The sequence below is a fragment of the Drosophila willistoni genome, unplaced genomic scaffold, assembly GCF_018902025.1.
Source record: "Drosophila willistoni isolate 14030-0811.24 unplaced genomic scaffold, UCI_dwil_1.1 Seg381, whole genome shotgun sequence".
NCBI lineage: Eukaryota > Metazoa > Arthropoda > Insecta > Diptera > Drosophilidae > Drosophila > Drosophila willistoni.
This window is the reverse complement of record NW_025814324.1, coordinates 1-19,047: the sequence shown is the minus strand read 5'-3', so window position 1 is coordinate 19,047 and position 19,047 is coordinate 1. Positions and strand designations below refer to the sequence as shown.

The 19,047-nt window shown below is 34.1% G+C and overlaps 14 protein-coding genes across 14 annotated transcripts; 4 read left to right on the top strand and 10 right to left on the bottom strand.

The window, feature by feature from the left end:
- Positions 1–339: 339 nt before the first annotated feature.
- Positions 340–841, bottom strand: LOC124461385 (histone H2A). The gene has a single exon (XM_047012914.1). It carries the CDS (start codon positions 783–785, stop codon positions 411–413), a length of 375 nt encoding a protein of 124 aa, XP_046868870.1. The 5' UTR covers positions 786–841; the 3' UTR covers positions 340–410.
- A 43-nt stretch (positions 842–884) lies between these two features.
- LOC124461387 (histone H2B) lies at positions 885–1,473 on the top strand. Its single transcript, XM_047012916.1, has one exon. The coding sequence runs from the start codon at positions 1,049–1,051 to the stop codon at positions 1,418–1,420; it is 372 nt and encodes a 123-aa protein (XP_046868872.1). The 5' UTR covers positions 885–1,048; the 3' UTR covers positions 1,421–1,473.
- Positions 1,474–2,738: 1,265 nt separating this feature from the next.
- Positions 2,739–3,662, bottom strand: LOC124461392 (histone H1-like). The gene has a single exon (XM_047012921.1). The coding sequence runs from the start codon at positions 3,605–3,607 to the stop codon at positions 2,840–2,842; it is 768 nt and encodes a 255-aa protein (XP_046868877.1). The 5' UTR covers positions 3,608–3,662; the 3' UTR covers positions 2,739–2,839.
- Positions 3,663–4,829: 1,167 nt separating this feature from the next.
- LOC124461389 (histone H3) lies at positions 4,830–5,386 on the bottom strand. Its single transcript, XM_047012918.1, has one exon. The coding sequence runs from the start codon at positions 5,330–5,332 to the stop codon at positions 4,922–4,924; it is 411 nt and encodes a 136-aa protein (XP_046868874.1). The 5' UTR covers positions 5,333–5,386; the 3' UTR covers positions 4,830–4,921.
- A 187-nt stretch (positions 5,387–5,573) lies between these two features.
- Positions 5,574–12,143, top strand: LOC6653538. The gene is made up of 2 exons (XM_047012922.1): positions 5,574–5,934; positions 11,753–12,143. Exons 1-2 carry the CDS (start codon positions 5,631–5,633, stop codon positions 12,070–12,072), a joined length of 624 nt encoding a protein of 207 aa, XP_046868878.1. The 5' UTR covers positions 5,574–5,630; the 3' UTR covers positions 12,073–12,143.
- Positions 6,470–6,971, bottom strand: LOC124461390 (histone H2A). The gene has a single exon (XM_047012919.1). The coding sequence runs from the start codon at positions 6,913–6,915 to the stop codon at positions 6,541–6,543; it is 375 nt and encodes a 124-aa protein (XP_046868875.1). The 5' UTR covers positions 6,916–6,971; the 3' UTR covers positions 6,470–6,540.
- LOC124461391 (histone H2B) lies at positions 7,121–7,603 on the top strand. Its single transcript, XM_047012920.1, has one exon. It carries the CDS (start codon positions 7,179–7,181, stop codon positions 7,548–7,550), a length of 372 nt encoding a protein of 123 aa, XP_046868876.1. The 5' UTR covers positions 7,121–7,178; the 3' UTR covers positions 7,551–7,603.
- On the bottom strand, positions 8,869–9,792 carry LOC124461388 (histone H1-like). The gene has a single exon (XM_047012917.1). The coding sequence runs from the start codon at positions 9,735–9,737 to the stop codon at positions 8,970–8,972; it is 768 nt and encodes a 255-aa protein (XP_046868873.1). The 5' UTR covers positions 9,738–9,792; the 3' UTR covers positions 8,869–8,969.
- On the bottom strand, positions 10,960–11,516 carry LOC6653374 (histone H3). The gene has a single exon (XM_023181505.2). It carries the CDS (start codon positions 11,460–11,462, stop codon positions 11,052–11,054), a length of 411 nt encoding a protein of 136 aa, XP_023037273.1. The 5' UTR covers positions 11,463–11,516; the 3' UTR covers positions 10,960–11,051.
- Positions 12,144–12,599: 456 nt separating the features above from the next.
- LOC26529273 (histone H2A) lies at positions 12,600–13,101 on the bottom strand. The gene has a single exon (XM_015176368.3). It carries the CDS (start codon positions 13,043–13,045, stop codon positions 12,671–12,673), a length of 375 nt encoding a protein of 124 aa, XP_015031854.2. The 5' UTR covers positions 13,046–13,101; the 3' UTR covers positions 12,600–12,670.
- Positions 13,102–13,144: 43 nt separating this feature from the next.
- LOC6653402 (histone H2B) lies at positions 13,145–13,733 on the top strand. Its single transcript, XM_002075728.4, has one exon. It carries the CDS (start codon positions 13,309–13,311, stop codon positions 13,678–13,680), a length of 372 nt encoding a protein of 123 aa, XP_002075764.1. The 5' UTR covers positions 13,145–13,308; the 3' UTR covers positions 13,681–13,733.
- A 369-nt stretch (positions 13,734–14,102) lies between these two features.
- LOC26530182 (histone H1) lies at positions 14,103–14,985 on the bottom strand. The gene has a single exon (XM_015176331.3). The coding sequence runs from the start codon at positions 14,928–14,930 to the stop codon at positions 14,163–14,165; it is 768 nt and encodes a 255-aa protein (XP_015031817.2). The 5' UTR covers positions 14,931–14,985; the 3' UTR covers positions 14,103–14,162.
- A 1,192-nt stretch (positions 14,986–16,177) lies between these two features.
- Positions 16,178–16,631, bottom strand: LOC6646549 (histone H3). Its single transcript, XM_023178123.2, is given in 4 exon segments — positions 16,178–16,393; positions 16,396–16,467; positions 16,470–16,532; positions 16,535–16,631. Coding segments are annotated over 4 exon segments (402 nt in total). The 3' UTR covers positions 16,178–16,223.
- Positions 16,632–17,727: 1,096 nt separating this feature from the next.
- LOC124461380 (histone H2A-like) lies at positions 17,728–18,210 on the bottom strand. Its single transcript, XM_047012908.1, has one exon. It carries the CDS (start codon positions 18,166–18,168, stop codon positions 17,773–17,775), a length of 396 nt encoding a protein of 131 aa, XP_046868864.1. The 5' UTR covers positions 18,169–18,210; the 3' UTR covers positions 17,728–17,772.
- Positions 18,211–19,047: the final 837 nt, after the last annotated feature.

The window sequence follows — 19,047 nt, the reverse complement described above, 5'->3', positions numbered from 1 at the left end:
ATGTATATACATGTACAAAAATTAATAAAATTATTATTAAAAAAAAAACAACAAAACACAAAGAATTTATACACAAAATCTCCATATTTTTAGTTGCATAAGAACCGAATCTACAATATAAAATTATTAATATTAAACTATCTGATGTGTCAAACAAATAATGAACGATGAAACAAACAAATATATTGAATATGTACATATCTCTAATGTAAATAAATAAAGCAAATTGTCACATATGCACATATACATAGATTCCGTAAGGCTCTCCTTACACATACACATACAATTTATATGCATGGATGGAAAACTGTATTAATTTCTTTTAATTTTTTGGTCGTCCTGAAAAGGACGGTTGTTTATGTTTGTTGTATGTACAAAGTTGTATTATTTTAAAGCAAGTATTAATTGGTTTAAGCCTTCTTTTCGGTTTTCTTGGGCAGAAGTACAGCCTGAATGTTGGGTAGCACACCACCCTGTGCAATGGTTACGCCAGAAAGCAATTTGTTTAATTCCTCATCGTTGCGAATGGCCAATTGTAGATGACGAGGTATAATTCTGGTCTTTTTGTTGTCTCGTGCAGCATTACCAGCCAACTCAAGAACTTCAGCCGCCAAATATTCCATAACAGCAGCCAAATATACTGGAGCGCCAGCACCAACACGCTCGGCATAATTTCCTTTACGGAGTAAACGGTGAATACGGCCAACAGGAAACTGGAGCCCAGCTCGGTTCGAGCGAGACTTTGCCTTTCCCTTCACTTTGCCACCTTTACCACGACCAGACATATTAGAATTTTTTTTTTTTTTTCTGTTTTACACACTGTTCACTTTTCACACACAAATGTTGATGTTGATGTGGTACATTGTCGTTTTATTTATACCTTTTCCAAAGACACACTCGCTCAACTAGGGGTTGATACTCAATAAATATATTTATCCAGAAAGCGATGCACAAAAAAAATGTATAAATTGAAGACGCACTAATGGTGGCATTTGTTAAAAGTGAATTGTGTTTTGTGAAATTTAAATTATTGAATTTGAAGTGAGAAATGCCGCCAAAAACTAGTGGAAAAGCAGCCAAGAAGGCTGGCAAGGCTCAAAAGAACATCACCAAGAATGACAAAAAGAAGAAGCGCAAGCGTAAGGAGAGCTATGCTATTTACATTTACAAAGTGTTAAAGCAAGTCCACCCAGACACTGGTATTTCTTCAAAAGCAATGAGCATAATGAATAGCTTTGTAAACGATATTTTTGAACGTATTGCTGCTGAGGCCTCCCGCTTGGCCCACTACAATAAGAGGTCGACCATCACCAGTCGCGAAATCCAAACGGCTGTTCGTTTGCTTTTGCCGGGTGAGCTTGCTAAGCACGCTGTTAGTGAGGGAACAAAAGCTGTCACCAAGTATACCAGCTCAAAATAAAAATGTCCCTAGCTTAAACACACGCTTCCTATTAAAAAAAAGGCCCTTTTCAGGGCCACAATTTTATATTAAAAAAGAATTAAGATATTTTTAATGGATATTGCAAAATACATGCAGCCAGTGGTAATGTGGATAAAAATCATTGTTGTTATTTTTATTTTAACCATTTCTGTTTATTGCAAGGCTAAACTGAAAAAAAAAATGCACCTACATTAAATCAAAAAGACTCGTACAATATTAATATCTGTGTATGTTGCTAATATGTAGGGGAGAGGGCCCAGTTATGACCCGGGTTTTGAAAAACCTCGAAATTTTTTCTTCAGTTCGGGAAAATGAAAAATTAAGAAGTTTAACATTTAAATATTAACCAAACGCAACTTTTTTCCAAAGAATGTATGTTTATTTGAGTTACTCAAAAAATTTTGGAACAGATTTAATTTGGATAACTTTTTTTAACTTTAAAAAAAAGTGGCCCAGTTATGACTCAACTTAAGAAATTCACTGAAAATAAGAAAATATGAAAGGAATGTCACACGAATTGTTGTGATTTAATGGTTTACTTATTTTGAAGGGCTTCAAAGCCAAAAACAATGAAAAACCCAAAAGAAAATGGCCATAAATGAGAACGATTTTAAGCCCTCGTCGTCCATGTCACTTTCGCAGTTTTTGCAAGCGAAATAACTTGCTTGCATATTAGCGCACTTCGAATGAACATTCCCGATCGAGATCTTCCAGAATATTCTTGGACAAACTGGTCTCAATATGCAAACTTCCTTTCCTTGTTGTTAAACAACAACAAAAATGTTGGAATTTAATAATTTTACATAATCCGAGTGCAAAAAAAAATGGGACATAACTGGGCACCCCAGCTAAGTCATAACCGGGCCTTTTTATAGTTTAAAGTTTATATCTATATTTTTTATATACACTACATAATCACATAAATTTTTATAGAATCACAAAATATACGGCAAATACAATACTTTGATGCATTGCACTCACCTTTTCACTGTTGATTTCACAAAATTTTGGTACTTTGAAAAAAATGGAAAAAAACTTTTTCGCACGATTTTCAACACGATGTTTGGTACGCGTATATACAATACGATTATTAACGTTGGGGTCTGTCCAAAAACTGCAGAACGTCTAACAAACATGATTTACAGGGCTCAAACTGTCATTCAATACCGCATTTCAAAAATATTTGAGAATGTCACAACTGGGCCCTCTCCCCTACATACGTATGTATGAATGTATGTAAATTACATATTTGTAATTTTTAGAAAATTTGATTTTTTTTTTCTCTTGTTATATGGAATTGTAGCCCTGAGAAGGGCTGTGTTTAAATAAAATTTTAGATTTTCGTATTCGATATCTAAAATTTTTTCAATATTACGATTGCAATAAAGTATTAATTATTTACTTCTTGCTAGCAGTTGTCTTGGCTTTTGGCTTCTTGACGGTAGCAGCAGCAGCTGCCTTTTTGGTTGCCTTTTTTGGTTTAGCCGATGATACGGCAACTGTTTTAGCTTTTGGCTTAGTTGAACTCGACTTAGATTTCGATGCGACAGGTTTGGATTTTACAGTTCCTGTTTTCTTAGCATCCTTTACCTTTACCTTTTCACTTTTCTTTTTCTCGGCTGTCTTTTTGGTTGCGACTGCCTTTTTGGCCTTTGGTTTCTTATCAACAGAGCCAGCACCAGTTATTTTTTTGCTACCGATTGCTTTCTTTTTAGCTGCTGCTGATTGAGTTACCTTTTTCGGTTTGCTTTTCTTTTCTACAGAGGCAACCTTTGGCTTCGGTTCCTTTTTAGCGGCAGCAGACAGTTTAAATGAACCAGAGGCACCCTTTCCTTTTGTTTGGATCAGTTTACCATTTCCGACAGCTGACTTTAAGTACCTCTTGATAAATGGTGCAAGTTTCTGGGCATCGCACTTGTATGTGGCACTAATATATTTTTTGATTGCCAGTAGTGAGGAGCCACCACGTTCCTTTAAGTTTTTAATCGAAGCGTCTACCATTTGTTGAGTTGGTGGATGCGATGGTGGAGCAGTTGATTTTTTGGCCTTTGTTGACGACGCTGCCGATGTTTTTTTGGCAGCCACCTTCTTATCAACTGATGCCGTTGCTGGTGCTGTTGGGCCAGCCACAGGAGATGCTGATGTTGCTGCTACTGAATCAGACATTATACACTTTATTATCAAACAAATATATATCACCAAATACACTTTTAAATATAATGATTGTATGAAAATTTCGCTATGACATAGGCCCTCATTCAAATGAGAATCGAGGAGGACGGCCGTATGAACATGTCTTTGGTATTGGACGATTAAAATGTTTTAGTTTTGTTAAATAGTGCTCGTATATTGCTGTTTTCACTCTTAATAATAACAAAATTTATAAAAATTATTTTCTCACAATATTAATAATTGTTGTAGAATTTATATTCCAATATTTTTTTATATATAATTTCATGGATTCATTTTGAATAGGCAATCAAATTTCAACTATATGTATTACAGAATGCAATTTTCCCATGTAACCCTACATAAAAAATAGAAAAAATCAAAATTTTAAAAAAATTATTCATTTGTTATAAAATTTCAACAATTTACTTTAGATAATAATCAAAAAATTTAGAGTTATATAATTTATTCATATTCTAAAATTGTATTGTAATTGACTCTATGCGGTGAAAAATTACCAATTTTGCAAAGTGCATGCAATATTAGTTTTTGGTATTGAAAAAATAAAAATATTTATTAAAAAGAAATCAAAAAATTAATATTTATATAATTGTTTTTTTAATTAACTTTATTATTTAATTTGTTGCTAATGCCATAAACAGTGTGCTAAAAATTAAACTATTATAATTATTCCTGTTAGTAGAACCATCAATTGAAGAAATTTGTATACACTTTTTTTGTTAGCTAACAGGCAAAATAATAATACAATAAATAATTATTAATCATTTAAAAATCTTGCTAAGCCTAACAATTAAACTAAACGTGTAGGATGGAAAAAATTATTTTTTTTATTTTATTTTAATTTAGGTAATTTAAAAATCCAATATTGATTTTTATGCTTTTTATATTTATTATAAATTAATGTTGTGTTCTTGCGCTTTTTGATTAGTATATACAAAATCAAAATTGATTAAGTTCAAATCGATCTGTATATAAATGTCAGACCTTTAAAAATATAAACAAAAATGATTGAATATTAAAGCTGGATATCTATATGACTAGTACATAACCATTATATGCCCAATATAACGGTTTTATAATAATTAAATGACATATATAATATATTTATACTCATAACCGAATAAAACACATTGAATAATAAATCAAGTTTAATTAAGAAAATAATAATCTCAATATCGACATGACTAGTTTGTGGTCCTGAAAAGGACCGATTTGTATTAAAAATGCGCTTTGCGTTAAAATTGTGTTCGAAATAGTTACTCTGACGGTAACTACACGAGTAGATTTAATTTAAGCACGCTCGCCTCGAATACGTCTGGCTAGTTGAATATCCTTAGGCATTATGGTCACTCGTTTGGCATGGATTGCACACAAGTTAGTATCTTCAAATAGGCCAACTAAATAGGCTTCGCTAGCTTCTTGTAAAGCCATAACTGCAGAACTCTGGAAACGCAAGTCGGTTTTAAAGTCCTGAGCGATTTCACGCACTAAACGCTGGAATGGCAATTTGCGAATGAGCAGTTCTGTGCTCTTCTGGTAACGACGGATTTCACGGAGGGCAACAGTACCGGGACGGTAACGATGTGGTTTCTTTACACCACCGGTTGCTGGAGCACTCTTACGTGCTGCTTTAGTAGCCAGCTGCTTCCTTGGCGCCTTGCCACCAGTCGATTTTCGAGCAGTTTGCTTAGTACGAGCCATGTTTTCACTACACTTTTTTTTTTTTTTATGTTCACTCTTCACTGTTCAAAACACAATAAACAAGCCAGCTCGTTTGGTGCCTGCTTTTATAGCAAAATCAGGGTGGGTTAGAAAGAGAAAGAGAGAAAAACATTCGCGTTCACTTTCTGACGAAGCATCTGAGCGAGATGCAACATATTTCTTACTCTCTCGTGTTTTCTTGATTTTTGGTATAAATAGAAGCGATGGCAACACATACAGCATTAGTTTATTTCTGACTCTTGTGCAGTGCGTTTATAGTGAAAAGTGAAAAATAAAAATGACTGGTCGTGGCAAAGGTGGAAAAGGATTGGGAAAGGGTGGTGCTAAGCGTCATCGTAAAGTATTGCGTGATAATATTCAAGGTATCACGAAGCCCGCTATCCGCCGTTTGGCTCGTCGTGGCGGTGTGAAGCGAATTTCTGGTCTTATCTATGAGGAAACTCGTGGTGTCCTAAAGGTATTTCTTGAAAATGTAATCCGCGATGCAGTAACCTACACGGAACATGCCAAAAGGAAGACAGTCACTGCGATGGATGTTGTATACGCATTGAAGAGACAGGGCCGCACTCTTTATGGATTCGGTGGTTAAAATATTTATAAACACCAAAATGTATTAACTACAAATTATGCCCTTCAAAAAATCGGTCCTTTTCAGGACCACTAAAGTTATTAATCAAAAGAGAAAAGAAAAAAATAGTATGTGTTCTTGTTTTATCAATTTTAAATTTTATAATAAAAAAAATAAAACCGGATTAATAATCATTTGAGTTTATACATATGTATATACATGTACAAAAATTAATAAAATTATTATTAAAAAAAAAACAACAAAACACAAAGAATTTATACACAAAATCTCCATATTTTTAGTTGCATAAGAACCGAATCTACAATATAAAATTATTAATATTAAACTATCTGATGTGTCAAACAAATAATGAACGATGAAACAAACAAATATATTGAATATGTACATATCTCTAATGTAAATAAATAAAGCAAATTGTCACATATGCACATATACATAGATTCCGTAAGGCTCTCCTTACACATACACATACAATTTATATGCATGGATGGAAAACTGTATTAATTTCTTTTAATTTTTTGGTCGTCCTGAAAAGGACGGTTGTTTATGTTTGTTGTATGTACAAAGTTGTATTATTTTAAAGCAAGTATTAATTGGTTTAAGCCTTCTTTTCGGTTTTCTTGGGCAGAAGTACAGCCTGAATGTTGGGTAGCACACCACCCTGTGCAATGGTTACGCCAGAAAGCAATTTGTTTAATTCCTCATCGTTGCGAATGGCCAATTGTAGATGACGAGGTATAATTCTGGTCTTTTTGTTGTCTCGTGCAGCATTACCAGCCAACTCAAGAACTTCAGCCGCCAAATATTCCATAACAGCAGCCAAATATACTGGAGCGCCAGCACCAACACGCTCGGCATAATTTCCTTTACGGAGTAAACGGTGAATACGGCCAACAGGAAACTGGAGCCCAGCTCGGTTCGAGCGAGACTTTGCCTTTCCCTTCACTTTGCCACCTTTACCACGACCAGACATATTAGAATTTTTTTTTTTTTTTCTGTTTTACACACTGTTCACTTTTCACACACAAATGTTGATGTTGATGTGGTACATTGTCGTTTTATTTATACCTTTTCCAAAGACACACTCGCTCAACTAGGGGTTGATACTCAATAAATATATTTATCCAGAAAGCGATGCACAAAAAAAATGTATAAATTGAAGACGCACTAATGGTGGCATTTGTTAAAAGTGAATTGTGTTTTGTGAAATTTAAATTATTGAATTTGAAGTGAGAAATGCCGCCAAAAACTAGTGGAAAAGCAGCCAAGAAGGCTGGCAAGGCTCAAAAGAACATCACCAAGAATGACAAAAAGAAGAAGCGCAAGCGTAAGGAGAGCTATGCTATTTACATTTACAAAGTGTTAAAGCAAGTCCACCCAGACACTGGTATTTCTTCAAAAGCAATGAGCATAATGAATAGCTTTGTAAACGATATTTTTGAACGTATTGCTGCTGAGGCCTCCCGCTTGGCCCACTACAATAAGAGGTCGACCATCACCAGTCGCGAAATCCAAACGGCTGTTCGTTTGCTTTTGCCGGGTGAGCTTGCTAAGCACGCTGTTAGTGAGGGAACAAAAGCTGTCACCAAGTATACCAGCTCAAAATAAAAATGTCCCTAGCTTAAACACACGCTTCCTATTAAAAAAAAGGCCCTTTTCAGGGCCACAATTTTATATTAAAAAAGAATTAAGATATTTTTAATGGATATTGCAAAATACATGCAGCCAGTGGTAATGTGGATAAAAATCATTGTTGTTATTTTTATTTTAACCATTTCTGTTTATTGCAAGGCTAAACTGAAAAAAAAAATGCACCTACATTAAATCAAAAAGACTCGTACAATATTAATATCTGTGTATGTTGCTAATATGTAGGGGAGAGGGCCCAGTTATGACCCGGGTTTTGAAAAACCTCGAAATTTTTTCTTCAGTTCGGGAAAATGAAAAATTAAGAAGTTTAACATTTAAATATTAACCAAACGCAACTTTTTTCCAAAGAATGTATGTTTATTTGAGTTACTCAAAAAATTTTGGAACAGATTTAATTTGGATAACTTTTTTTAACTTTAAAAAAAAGTGGCCCAGTTATGACTCAACTTAAGAAATTCACTGAAAATAAGAAAATATGAAAGGAATGTCACACGAATTGTTGTGATTTAATGGTTTACTTATTTTGAAGGGCTTCAAAGCCAAAAACAATGAAAAACCCAAAAGAAAATGGCCATAAATGAGAACGATTTTAAGCCCTCGTCGTCCATGTCACTTTCGCAGTTTTTGCAAGCGAAATAACTTGCTTGCATATTAGCGCACTTCGAATGAACATTCCCGATCGAGATCTTCCAGAATATTCTTGGACAAACTGGTCTCAATATGCAAACTTCCTTTCCTTGTTGTTAAACAACAACAAAAATGTTGGAATTTAATAATTTTACATAATCCGAGTGCAAAAAAAAATGGGACATAACTGGGCACCCCAGCTAAGTCATAACCGGGCCTTTTTATAGTTTAAAGTTTATATCTATATTTTTTATATACACTACATAATCACATAAATTTTTATAGAATCACAAAATATACGGCAAATACAATACTTTGATGCATTGCACTCACCTTTTCACTGTTGATTTCACAAAATTTTGGTACTTTGAAAAAAATGGAAAAAAACTTTTTCGCACGATTTTCAACACGATGTTTGGTACGCGTATATACAATACGATTATTAACGTTGGGGTCTGTCCAAAAACTGCAGAACGTCTAACAAACATGATTTACAGGGCTCAAACTGTCATTCAATACCGCATTTCAAAAATATTTGAGAATGTCACAACTGGGCCCTCTCCCCTACATACGTATGTATGAATGTATGTAAATTACATATTTGTAATTTTTAGAAAATTTGATTTTTTTTTTCTCTTGTTATATGGAATTGTAGCCCTGAGAAGGGCTGTGTTTAAATAAAATTTTAGATTTTCGTATTCGATATCTAAAATTTTTTCAATATTACGATTGCAATAAAGTATTAATTATTTACTTCTTGCTAGCAGTTGTCTTGGCTTTTGGCTTCTTGACGGTAGCAGCAGCAGCTGCCTTTTTGGTTGCCTTTTTTGGTTTAGCCGATGATACGGCAACTGTTTTAGCTTTTGGCTTAGTTGAACTCGACTTAGATTTCGATGCGACAGGTTTGGATTTTACAGTTCCTGTTTTCTTAGCATCCTTTACCTTTACCTTTTCACTTTTCTTTTTCTCGGCTGTCTTTTTGGTTGCGACTGCCTTTTTGGCCTTTGGTTTCTTATCAACAGAGCCAGCACCAGTTATTTTTTTGCTACCGATTGCTTTCTTTTTAGCTGCTGCTGATTGAGTTACCTTTTTCGGTTTGCTTTTCTTTTCTACAGAGGCAACCTTTGGCTTCGGTTCCTTTTTAGCGGCAGCAGACAGTTTAAATGAACCAGAGGCACCCTTTCCTTTTGTTTGGATCAGTTTACCATTTCCGACAGCTGACTTTAAGTACCTCTTGATAAATGGTGCAAGTTTCTGGGCATCGCACTTGTATGTGGCACTAATATATTTTTTGATTGCCAGTAGTGAGGAGCCACCACGTTCCTTTAAGTTTTTAATCGAAGCGTCTACCATTTGTTGAGTTGGTGGATGCGATGGTGGAGCAGTTGATTTTTTGGCCTTTGTTGACGACGCTGCCGATGTTTTTTTGGCAGCCACCTTCTTATCAACTGATGCCGTTGCTGGTGCTGTTGGGCCAGCCACAGGAGATGCTGATGTTGCTGCTACTGAATCAGACATTATACACTTTATTATCAAACAAATATATATCACCAAATACACTTTTAAATATAATGATTGTATGAAAATTTCGCTATGACATAGGCCCTCATTCAAATGAGAATCGAGGAGGACGGCCGTATGAACATGTCTTTGGTATTGGACGATTAAAATGTTTTAGTTTTGTTAAATAGTGCTCGTATATTGCTGTTTTCACTCTTAATAATAACAAAATTTATAAAAATTATTTTCTCACAATATTAATAATTGTTGTAGAATTTATATTCCAATATTTTTTTATATATAATTTCATGGATTCATTTTGAATAGGCAATCAAATTTCAACTATATGTATTACAGAATGCAATTTTCCCATGTAACCCTACATAAAAAATAGAAAAAATCAAAATTTTAAAAAAATTATTCATTTGTTATAAAATTTCAACAATTTACTTTAGATAATAATCAAAAAATTTAGAGTTATATAATTTATTCATATTCTAAAATTGTATTGTAATTGACTCTATGCGGTGAAAAATTACCAATTTTGCAAAGTGCATGCAATATTAGTTTTTGGTATTGAAAAAATAAAAATATTTATTAAAAAGAAATCAAAAAATTAATATTTATATAATTGTTTTTTTAATTAACTTTATTATTTAATTTGTTGCTAATGCCATAAACAGTGTGCTAAAAATTAAACTATTATAATTATTCCTGTTAGTAGAACCATCAATTGAAGAAATTTGTATACACTTTTTTTGTTAGCTAACAGGCAAAATAATAATACAATAAATAATTATTAATCATTTAAAAATCTTGCTAAGCCTAACAATTAAACTAAACGTGTAGGATGGAAAAAATTATTTTTTTTATTTTATTTTAATTTAGGTAATTTAAAAATCCAATATTGATTTTTATGCTTTTTATATTTATTATAAATTAATGTTGTGTTCTTGCGCTTTTTGATTAGTATATACAAAATCAAAATTGATTAAGTTCAAATCGATCTGTATATAAATGTCAGACCTTTAAAAATATAAACAAAAATGATTGAATATTAAAGCTGGATATCTATATGACTAGTACATAACCATTATATGCCCAATATAACGGTTTTATAATAATTAAATGACATATATAATATATTTATACTCATAACCGAATAAAACACATTGAATAATAAATCAAGTTTAATTAAGAAAATAATAATCTCAATATCGACATGACTAGTTTGTGGTCCTGAAAAGGACCGATTTGTATTAAAAATGCGCTTTGCGTTAAAATTGTGTTCGAAATAGTTACTCTGACGGTAACTACACGAGTAGATTTAATTTAAGCACGCTCGCCTCGAATACGTCTGGCTAGTTGAATATCCTTAGGCATTATGGTCACTCGTTTGGCATGGATTGCACACAAGTTAGTATCTTCAAATAGGCCAACTAAATAGGCTTCGCTAGCTTCTTGTAAAGCCATAACTGCAGAACTCTGGAAACGCAAGTCGGTTTTAAAGTCCTGAGCGATTTCACGCACTAAACGCTGGAATGGCAATTTGCGAATGAGCAGTTCTGTGCTCTTCTGGTAACGACGGATTTCACGGAGGGCAACAGTACCGGGACGGTAACGATGTGGTTTCTTTACACCACCGGTTGCTGGAGCACTCTTACGTGCTGCTTTAGTAGCCAGCTGCTTCCTTGGCGCCTTGCCACCAGTCGATTTTCGAGCAGTTTGCTTAGTACGAGCCATGTTTTCACTACACTTTTTTTTTTTTTTATGTTCACTCTTCACTGTTCAAAACACAATAAACAAGCCAGCTCGTTTGGTGCCTGCTTTTATAGCAAAATCAGGGTGGGTTAGAAAGAGAAAGAGAGAAAAACATTCGCGTTCACTTTCTGACGAAGCATCTGAGCGAGATGCAACATATTTCTTACTCTCTCGTGTTTTCTTGATTTTTGGTATAAATAGAAGCGATGGCAACACATACAGCATTAGTTTATTTCTGACTCTTGTGCAGTGCGTTTATAGTGAAAAGTGAAAAATAAAAATGACTGGTCGTGGCAAAGGTGGAAAAGGATTGGGAAAGGGTGGTGCTAAGCGTCATCGTAAAGTATTGCGTGATAATATTCAAGGTATCACGAAGCCCGCTATCCGCCGTTTGGCTCGTCGTGGCGGTGTGAAGCGAATTTCTGGTCTTATCTATGAGGAAACTCGTGGTGTCCTAAAGGTATTTCTTGAAAATGTAATCCGCGATGCAGTAACCTACACGGAACATGCCAAAAGGAAGACAGTCACTGCGATGGATGTTGTATACGCATTGAAGAGACAGGGCCGCACTCTTTATGGATTCGGTGGTTAAAATATTTATAAACACCAAAATGTATTAACTACAAATTATGCCCTTCAAAAAATCGGTCCTTTTCAGGACCACTAAAGTTATTAATCAAAAGAGAAAAGAAAAAAATAGTATGTGTTCTTGTTTTATCAATTTTAAATTTTATAATAAAAAAAATAAAACCGGATTAATAATCATTTGAGTTTATACATATGTATATACATGTACAAAAATTAATAAAATTATTATTAAAAAAAAAACAACAAAACACAAAGAATTTATACACAAAATCTCCATATTTTTAGTTGCATAAGAACCGAATCTACAATATAAAATTATTAATATTAAACTATCTGATGTGTCAAACAAATAATGAACGATGAAACAAACAAATATATTGAATATGTACATATCTCTAATGTAAATAAATAAAGCAAATTGTCACATATGCACATATACATAGATTCCGTAAGGCTCTCCTTACACATACACATACAATTTATATGCATGGATGGAAAACTGTATTAATTTCTTTTAATTTTTTGGTCGTCCTGAAAAGGACGGTTGTTTATGTTTGTTGTATGTACAAAGTTGTATTATTTTAAAGCAAGTATTAATTGGTTTAAGCCTTCTTTTCGGTTTTCTTGGGCAGAAGTACAGCCTGAATGTTGGGTAGCACACCACCCTGTGCAATGGTTACGCCAGAAAGCAATTTGTTTAATTCCTCATCGTTGCGAATGGCCAATTGTAGATGACGAGGTATAATTCTGGTCTTTTTGTTGTCTCGTGCAGCATTACCAGCCAACTCAAGAACTTCAGCCGCCAAATATTCCATAACAGCAGCCAAATATACTGGAGCGCCAGCACCAACACGCTCGGCATAATTTCCTTTACGGAGTAAACGGTGAATACGGCCAACAGGAAACTGGAGCCCAGCTCGGTTCGAGCGAGACTTTGCCTTTCCCTTCACTTTGCCACCTTTACCACGACCAGACATATTAGAATTTTTTTTTTTTTTTCTGTTTTACACACTGTTCACTTTTCACACACAAATGTTGATGTTGATGTGGTACATTGTCGTTTTATTTATACCTTTTCCAAAGACACACTCGCTCAACTAGGGGTTGATACTCAATAAATATATTTATCCAGAAAGCGATGCACAAAAAAAATGTATAAATTGAAGACGCACTAATGGTGGCATTTGTTAAAAGTGAATTGTGTTTTGTGAAATTTAAATTATTGAATTTGAAGTGAGAAATGCCGCCAAAAACTAGTGGAAAAGCAGCCAAGAAGGCTGGCAAGGCTCAAAAGAACATCACCAAGAATGACAAAAAGAAGAAGCGCAAGCGTAAGGAGAGCTATGCTATTTACATTTACAAAGTGTTAAAGCAAGTCCACCCAGACACTGGTATTTCTTCAAAAGCAATGAGCATAATGAATAGCTTTGTAAACGATATTTTTGAACGTATTGCTGCTGAGGCCTCCCGCTTGGCCCACTACAATAAGAGGTCGACCATCACCAGTCGCGAAATCCAAACGGCTGTTCGTTTGCTTTTGCCGGGTGAGCTTGCTAAGCACGCTGTTAGTGAGGGAACAAAAGCTGTCACCAAGTATACCAGCTCAAAATAAAAATGTCCCTAGCTTAAACACACGCTTCCTATTAAAAAAAAGGCCCTTTTCAGGGCCACAATTTTATATTAAAAAAGAATTAAGATATTTTTAATGGATATTGCAAAATACATGCAGCCAGTGGTAATGTGGATAAAAATCATTGTTGTTATTTTTATTTTAACCATTTCTGTTTATTGCAAGGCTAAACTGAAAAAAAAAATGCACCCTACATTAAAATCAAAAAGACTCGTACAATATTAATATCTGTGTATGTTGCTAATATGTAGCATACGTATGTATGATATGCTAAATTACATACGTATGTTGAATGTATGTAAATTACATATTTGTAATTTTTTAGAAAATTTGATTTTTTTTTTTCTCTTGTTATATGGAATTGTTAGCCCCTGAGAAGGGCTGTGTTTAAATAAAATTTTAGATTTTCGTATTCGATATCTAAAATTTTTTCAATATTACGATTGCAATAAAGTATTAATTATTTACTTCTTGCTAGCAGTTGTCTTGGCTTTTGGCTTCTTGACGGTAGCAGCAGCAGCTGCCTTTTTGGTTGCCTTTTTTGGTTTAGCCGATGATACGGCAACTGTTTTAGCTTTTGGCTTAGTTGAACTCGACTTAGATTTCGATGCGACAGGTTTGGATTTTACAGTTCCTGTTTTCTTAGCATCCTTTACCTTTACCTTTTCACTTTTCTTTTTCTCGGCTGTCTTTTTGGTTGCGACTGCCTTTTTGGCCTTTGGTTTCTTATCAACAGAGCCAGCACCAGTTATTTTTTTGCTACCGATTGCTTTCTTTTTAGCTGCTGCTGATTGAGTTACCTTTTTCGGTTTGCTTTTCTTTTCTACAGAGGCAACCTTTGGCTTCGGTTCCTTTTTAGCGGCAGCAGACAGTTTAAATGAACCAGAGGCACCCTTTCCTTTTGTTTGGATCAGTTTACCATTTCCGACAGCTGACTTTAAGTACCTCTTGATAAATGGTGCAAGTTTCTGGGCATCGCACTTGTATGTGGCACTAATATATTTTTTGATTGCCAGTAGTGAGGAGCCACCACGTTCCTTTAAGTTTTTAATCGAAGCGTCTACCATTTGTTGAGTTGGTGGATGCGATGGTGGAGCAGTTGATTTTTTGGCCTTTGTTGACGACGCTGCCGATGTTTTTTTGGCAGCCACCTTCTTATCAACTGATGCCGTTGCTGGTGCTGTTGGGCCAGCCACAGGAGATGCTGATGTTGCTGCTACTGAATCAGACATTATACACTTTATTATCAAACAAATATATATCACCAAATACACTTTTAAATATAATGATTGTATGAAATTTCGCTATGACATAGGCCCTCATTCAAATGAGAATCGAGGAGGACGGCCGTATGAACATGTCTTTGGTATTGGACGATTAAAATGTTTTAGTTTTGTTAAATAGTGCTCGTATATTGCTGTTTTCACTCTTAATAATAACAAAATTTATAAAAATTATTTTCTCACAATATTAATAATTGTTGTAGAATTTTTATATATAATTTCATGGATTCATTTTGAATAGGCAATCAAATTTCAACTATATGTATTACAGAATGCAATTTTCCCATGTAACCCTACATAAAAAATAGAAAAAATCAAAATTTTAAAAAAATTATTCATTTGTTATAAAATTTCAACAATTTACTTTAGATAATAATCAAAAAATTTAGAGTTATATAATTTATTCATATTCTAAAATTGTATTGTAATTGACTCTATGCGGTGAAAAATTACCAATTTTGCAAAGTGCATGCAATATTAGTTTTTGGTATTGAAAAAATAAAAATATTTATTAAAAAGAAATCAAAAAATTAATATTTATATAATTGTTTTTTTAATTAACTTTATTATTTAATTTGTTGCTAATGCCATAAACAGTGTGCTAAAAATTAAACTATTATAATTATTCCTGTTAGTAGAACCATCAATTGAAGAAATTTGTATACACTTTTTTTGTTAGCTAACAGGCAAAATAATAATACAATAAATAATTATTAATCATTTAAAAATCTTGCTAAGCCTAACAATTAAACTAAACGTGTAGGATGGAAAAAATTATTTTTTTTATTTTATTTTAATTTAGGTAATTTAAAATCCAATATTGATTTTATGCTTTTTATATTTATTATAAATTAATGTTGTGTTCTTGCGCTTTTTGATTAGTATATACAAAATCAAAATTGATTAAGTTCAAATCGATCTGTATATAAATGTCAGACCTTTAAAAATATAAACAAAAATGATTGAATATTAAAGCTGGATATCTATATGACTAGTACATAACCATTATATGCCCAATATAACGGTTTTATAATAATTAAATGACATATATAATATATTTATACTCATAACCGAATAAAACACATTGAATAATAAATCAAGTTTAATTAAGAAAATAATAATCTCAATATCGACATGACTAGTTTGTGGTCCTGAAAGGACCGATTTGTATTAAAAATGCGCTTTGCGTTAAATTGTGTTCGAAATAGTTACTCTGACGGTAACTACACGAGTAGATTTAATTTAAGCACGCTCGCCTCGAATACGTCTGGCTAGTTGAATATCCTTAGGCATTATGGTCACTCGTTTGGCATGGATTGCACACAAGTTAGTATCTTCAAATAGGCCAACTAAATAGGCTTCGCTAGCTTCTTGTAAAGCCATAACTGCAGAACTCTGGAAACGCAAGTCGGTTTAAAGTCCTGAGCGATTTCACGCACTAAACGCTGGAATGGCAATTTGCGAATGAGCAGTTCTGTGCTCTTCTGTAACGACGGATTTCACGGAGGGCAACAGTACCGGGACGGTAACGATGTGGTTTCTTTACACCACGGTTGCTGGAGCACTCTTACGTGCTGCTTTAGTAGCCAGCTGCTTCCTTGGCGCCTTGCCACCAGTCGATTTTCGAGCAGTTTGCTTAGTACGAGCCATGTTTCACTACACTTTTTTTTTTTTTTATGTTCCTTTCACTGTTCAAACACATAAACAAGCATCGTTGTCCTGCTTTATAGCAAATCGGTGGTTAGAAAGAAAGAGAGAAAACATTCGCGTTCACTTTCTGACGAGCATCTGAGCGAGATGCAACATATTTCTTACTCTCTCGTGTTTTCTTGATTTTTGGTATAAATAGAAGCGATGGCAACACATACAGCATAGTTTATTCTGACTCTTGTGCAGTGCGTTATAGTGAAAAGTGAAAATAAAAATGACTGGTCGTGGCAAGGTGGAAAAGATGGGAAAGGGTGGTCTAAGCGTCATCGTAAAGTATTGCGTGATAATATTCAAGGTATCACGAAGCCCGCTATCCGCCGTTTGGCTCGTCGTGGCGGTGTGAAGCGAATTTCTGGTCTTATCTATGAGGAAACTCGTGGTGTCTAAAGGTATTTCTGAAATGTAATCCGCGATGCAGTAACCTACACGGAACATGCCAAAGGAAGACAGTCCACTGCGATGGATGTTGTATACGCATTGAAGAGACAGGGCCGCACTCTTTATGGATTCGGTGGTTAAAATATTTATAAACACCAAAATGTATTAACTACAAATTATGCCCTTCAAAAAATCGGTCCTTTTCAGGACCACTAAATTATATTAATCAAAAGAGAAAAGAAAAAAATAGTATGTGTTTTGTTTTATCAATTTAAATTTTATAATAAAAAAATAAACCGGTTTATAATCATTTGAGTTTATACATATGTATATACATGTACAAAATTAATAAAATATTATTAAAAAAACAACAAAACACAAAGAATTTATACACAAAATCTCCATATTTTTAGTTGCATAAGAACCGAATCTACAATATAAAATTATTATATTAAACTATCTGATGTGTCAAACAAATAATGAACGATGAAACAAACAAATATATTGAAATGTAACATATCTCTAATGTAAATAAATAAAGCAAATTGTCACATATGCACATATACATAGATTCCGTAAGGCTCTCCTTACACATACACATACAATTTATATGCATGGATGGAAAACTGTATTAATTTCTTTTAATTTTTTGTCCGTCCTGAAAAGGACGGTTGTTTATGTTTGTTGTATGTACAAAGTTGTATTATTTAAAGCAAGTATTAATTGGTTTAAGCCTTCTTTTCGGTTTTCTTGGCAGAAGTACAGCCTGAATGTTGGGTAGCACACCACCCTGTGCAATGGTTACGCCAGAAAGCAATTTGTTTAATTCCTCATCGTTGCGAATGGCCAATTGTAGATGACGAGGTATAATTCTGGTCTTTTTGTTGTCTCGTGCAGCATTACCAGCCAACTCAAGAACTTCAGCCGCCAAATATTCCATAACAGCAGCCAAATATACTGGAGCGCCAGCACCAACACGCTCGGCATAATTTCCTTTACGGAGTAAACGGTGAATACGGCCAGGAAACTGGAGCCCAGCTCGGTTCGAGCGAGACTTTGCCTTTCCCTTCACTTTGCCACCTTTACCACGACCAGACATATTAGAATTTTTTTTTTTTTTCTGTTTTACACACTGTTCACTTTTCACACACAAATGTTGATGTTGATGTGGTACATTGTCGTTTTATTTATACCTTTTCCAAAGACACACTCGCTCAACTAGGGGTTGATACTCAATAAATATATTTATCCAGAAGCGATGCACAAAAAAAATGTATAAATTGAAGACGCACTAATGGTGGCATTTGTTAAAAGTGAATTGTGTTTTGTGAAATTTAAATTATTGAATTTGAAGTGAGAAATGCCGCCAAAAACTAGTGGAAAAGCAGCCAAGAAGGCTGGCAAGGCTCAAAAGAACATCACCAAGAATGACAAAAAGAAAGAAGCGCAAGCGTAAGGAGAGCTATGCTATTTACATTTACAAAGTGTTAAAGCAAGTCCACCCAGACACTGGTATTTCTTCAAAAGCAATGAGCATAATGAATAGCTTTGTAAACGATATTTTGAACGTATGCTGCTGAGGCCTCCCGCTTGGCCCACTACAATAAGAGGTCGACCATCACCAGTCGCGAAATCCAAACGGCTGTTCGTTTGCTTTTGCCGGTGAGCTTGCTAAGCACGCTGTTAGTGAGGGAACAAAGCTGTCACCAAGTATACCAGCTCAAAATAAAAATGTCCTAGCTTAAACACACGCTTCCTATTAAAAAAAAGGCCCTTTTCAGGCACAATTTTATATTAAAAAGAATTAAGATATTTTTAATGGATATTGCAAATACATGCAGCCAGTGGTAATGTGGATAAAATCATTGTTGTTATTTTTATTTTAACCATTTCTGTTTATTGCAAGGCTAAACTGAAAAAAAATGCACCTACATTAAATCAAAAAGACTCGTACAATATAATATCTGTGTATGTTGCT

Excerpts from the sequence above, each read along its gene's own strand:
- LOC124461385 (XM_047012914.1), bottom strand. The coding sequence starts at position 785 with ATGTCTGGTCGTGGTAAAGGTGGCAAAGTGAAGGGAAAGGCAAAGTCT.
- LOC124461387 (XM_047012916.1), top strand. The coding sequence starts at position 1,049 with ATGCCGCCAAAAACTAGTGGAAAAGCAGCCAAGAAGGCTGGCAAGGCT.
- LOC124461392 (XM_047012921.1), bottom strand. The coding sequence starts at position 3,607 with ATGTCTGATTCAGTAGCAGCAACATCAGCATCTCCTGTGGCTGGCCCA.
- LOC124461389 (XM_047012918.1), bottom strand. The coding sequence starts at position 5,332 with ATGGCTCGTACTAAGCAAACTGCTCGAAAATCGACTGGTGGCAAGGCG.
- LOC6653538 (XM_047012922.1), top strand. The coding sequence starts at position 5,631 with ATGACTGGTCGTGGCAAAGGTGGAAAAGGATTGGGAAAGGGTGGTGCT. Across the intron at positions 5,935-11,752 it reads CCGCACTCTTTATGGATTCG|AAATAAAAATGACTGGTCGT; the intron begins GTGGTTAAAATA and ends GTGAAAAGTGAA.
- LOC124461390 (XM_047012919.1), bottom strand. The coding sequence starts at position 6,915 with ATGTCTGGTCGTGGTAAAGGTGGCAAAGTGAAGGGAAAGGCAAAGTCT.
- LOC124461391 (XM_047012920.1), top strand. The coding sequence starts at position 7,179 with ATGCCGCCAAAAACTAGTGGAAAAGCAGCCAAGAAGGCTGGCAAGGCT.
- LOC124461388 (XM_047012917.1), bottom strand. The coding sequence starts at position 9,737 with ATGTCTGATTCAGTAGCAGCAACATCAGCATCTCCTGTGGCTGGCCCA.
- LOC6653374 (XM_023181505.2), bottom strand. The coding sequence starts at position 11,462 with ATGGCTCGTACTAAGCAAACTGCTCGAAAATCGACTGGTGGCAAGGCG.
- LOC26529273 (XM_015176368.3), bottom strand. The coding sequence starts at position 13,045 with ATGTCTGGTCGTGGTAAAGGTGGCAAAGTGAAGGGAAAGGCAAAGTCT.
- LOC6653402 (XM_002075728.4), top strand. The coding sequence starts at position 13,309 with ATGCCGCCAAAAACTAGTGGAAAAGCAGCCAAGAAGGCTGGCAAGGCT.
- LOC26530182 (XM_015176331.3), bottom strand. The coding sequence starts at position 14,930 with ATGTCTGATTCAGTAGCAGCAACATCAGCATCTCCTGTGGCTGGCCCA.
- LOC124461380 (XM_047012908.1), bottom strand. The coding sequence starts at position 18,168 with ATGTCTGGTCGTGGTAAAGGTGGCAAAGTGAAGGGAAAGGCAAAGTCT.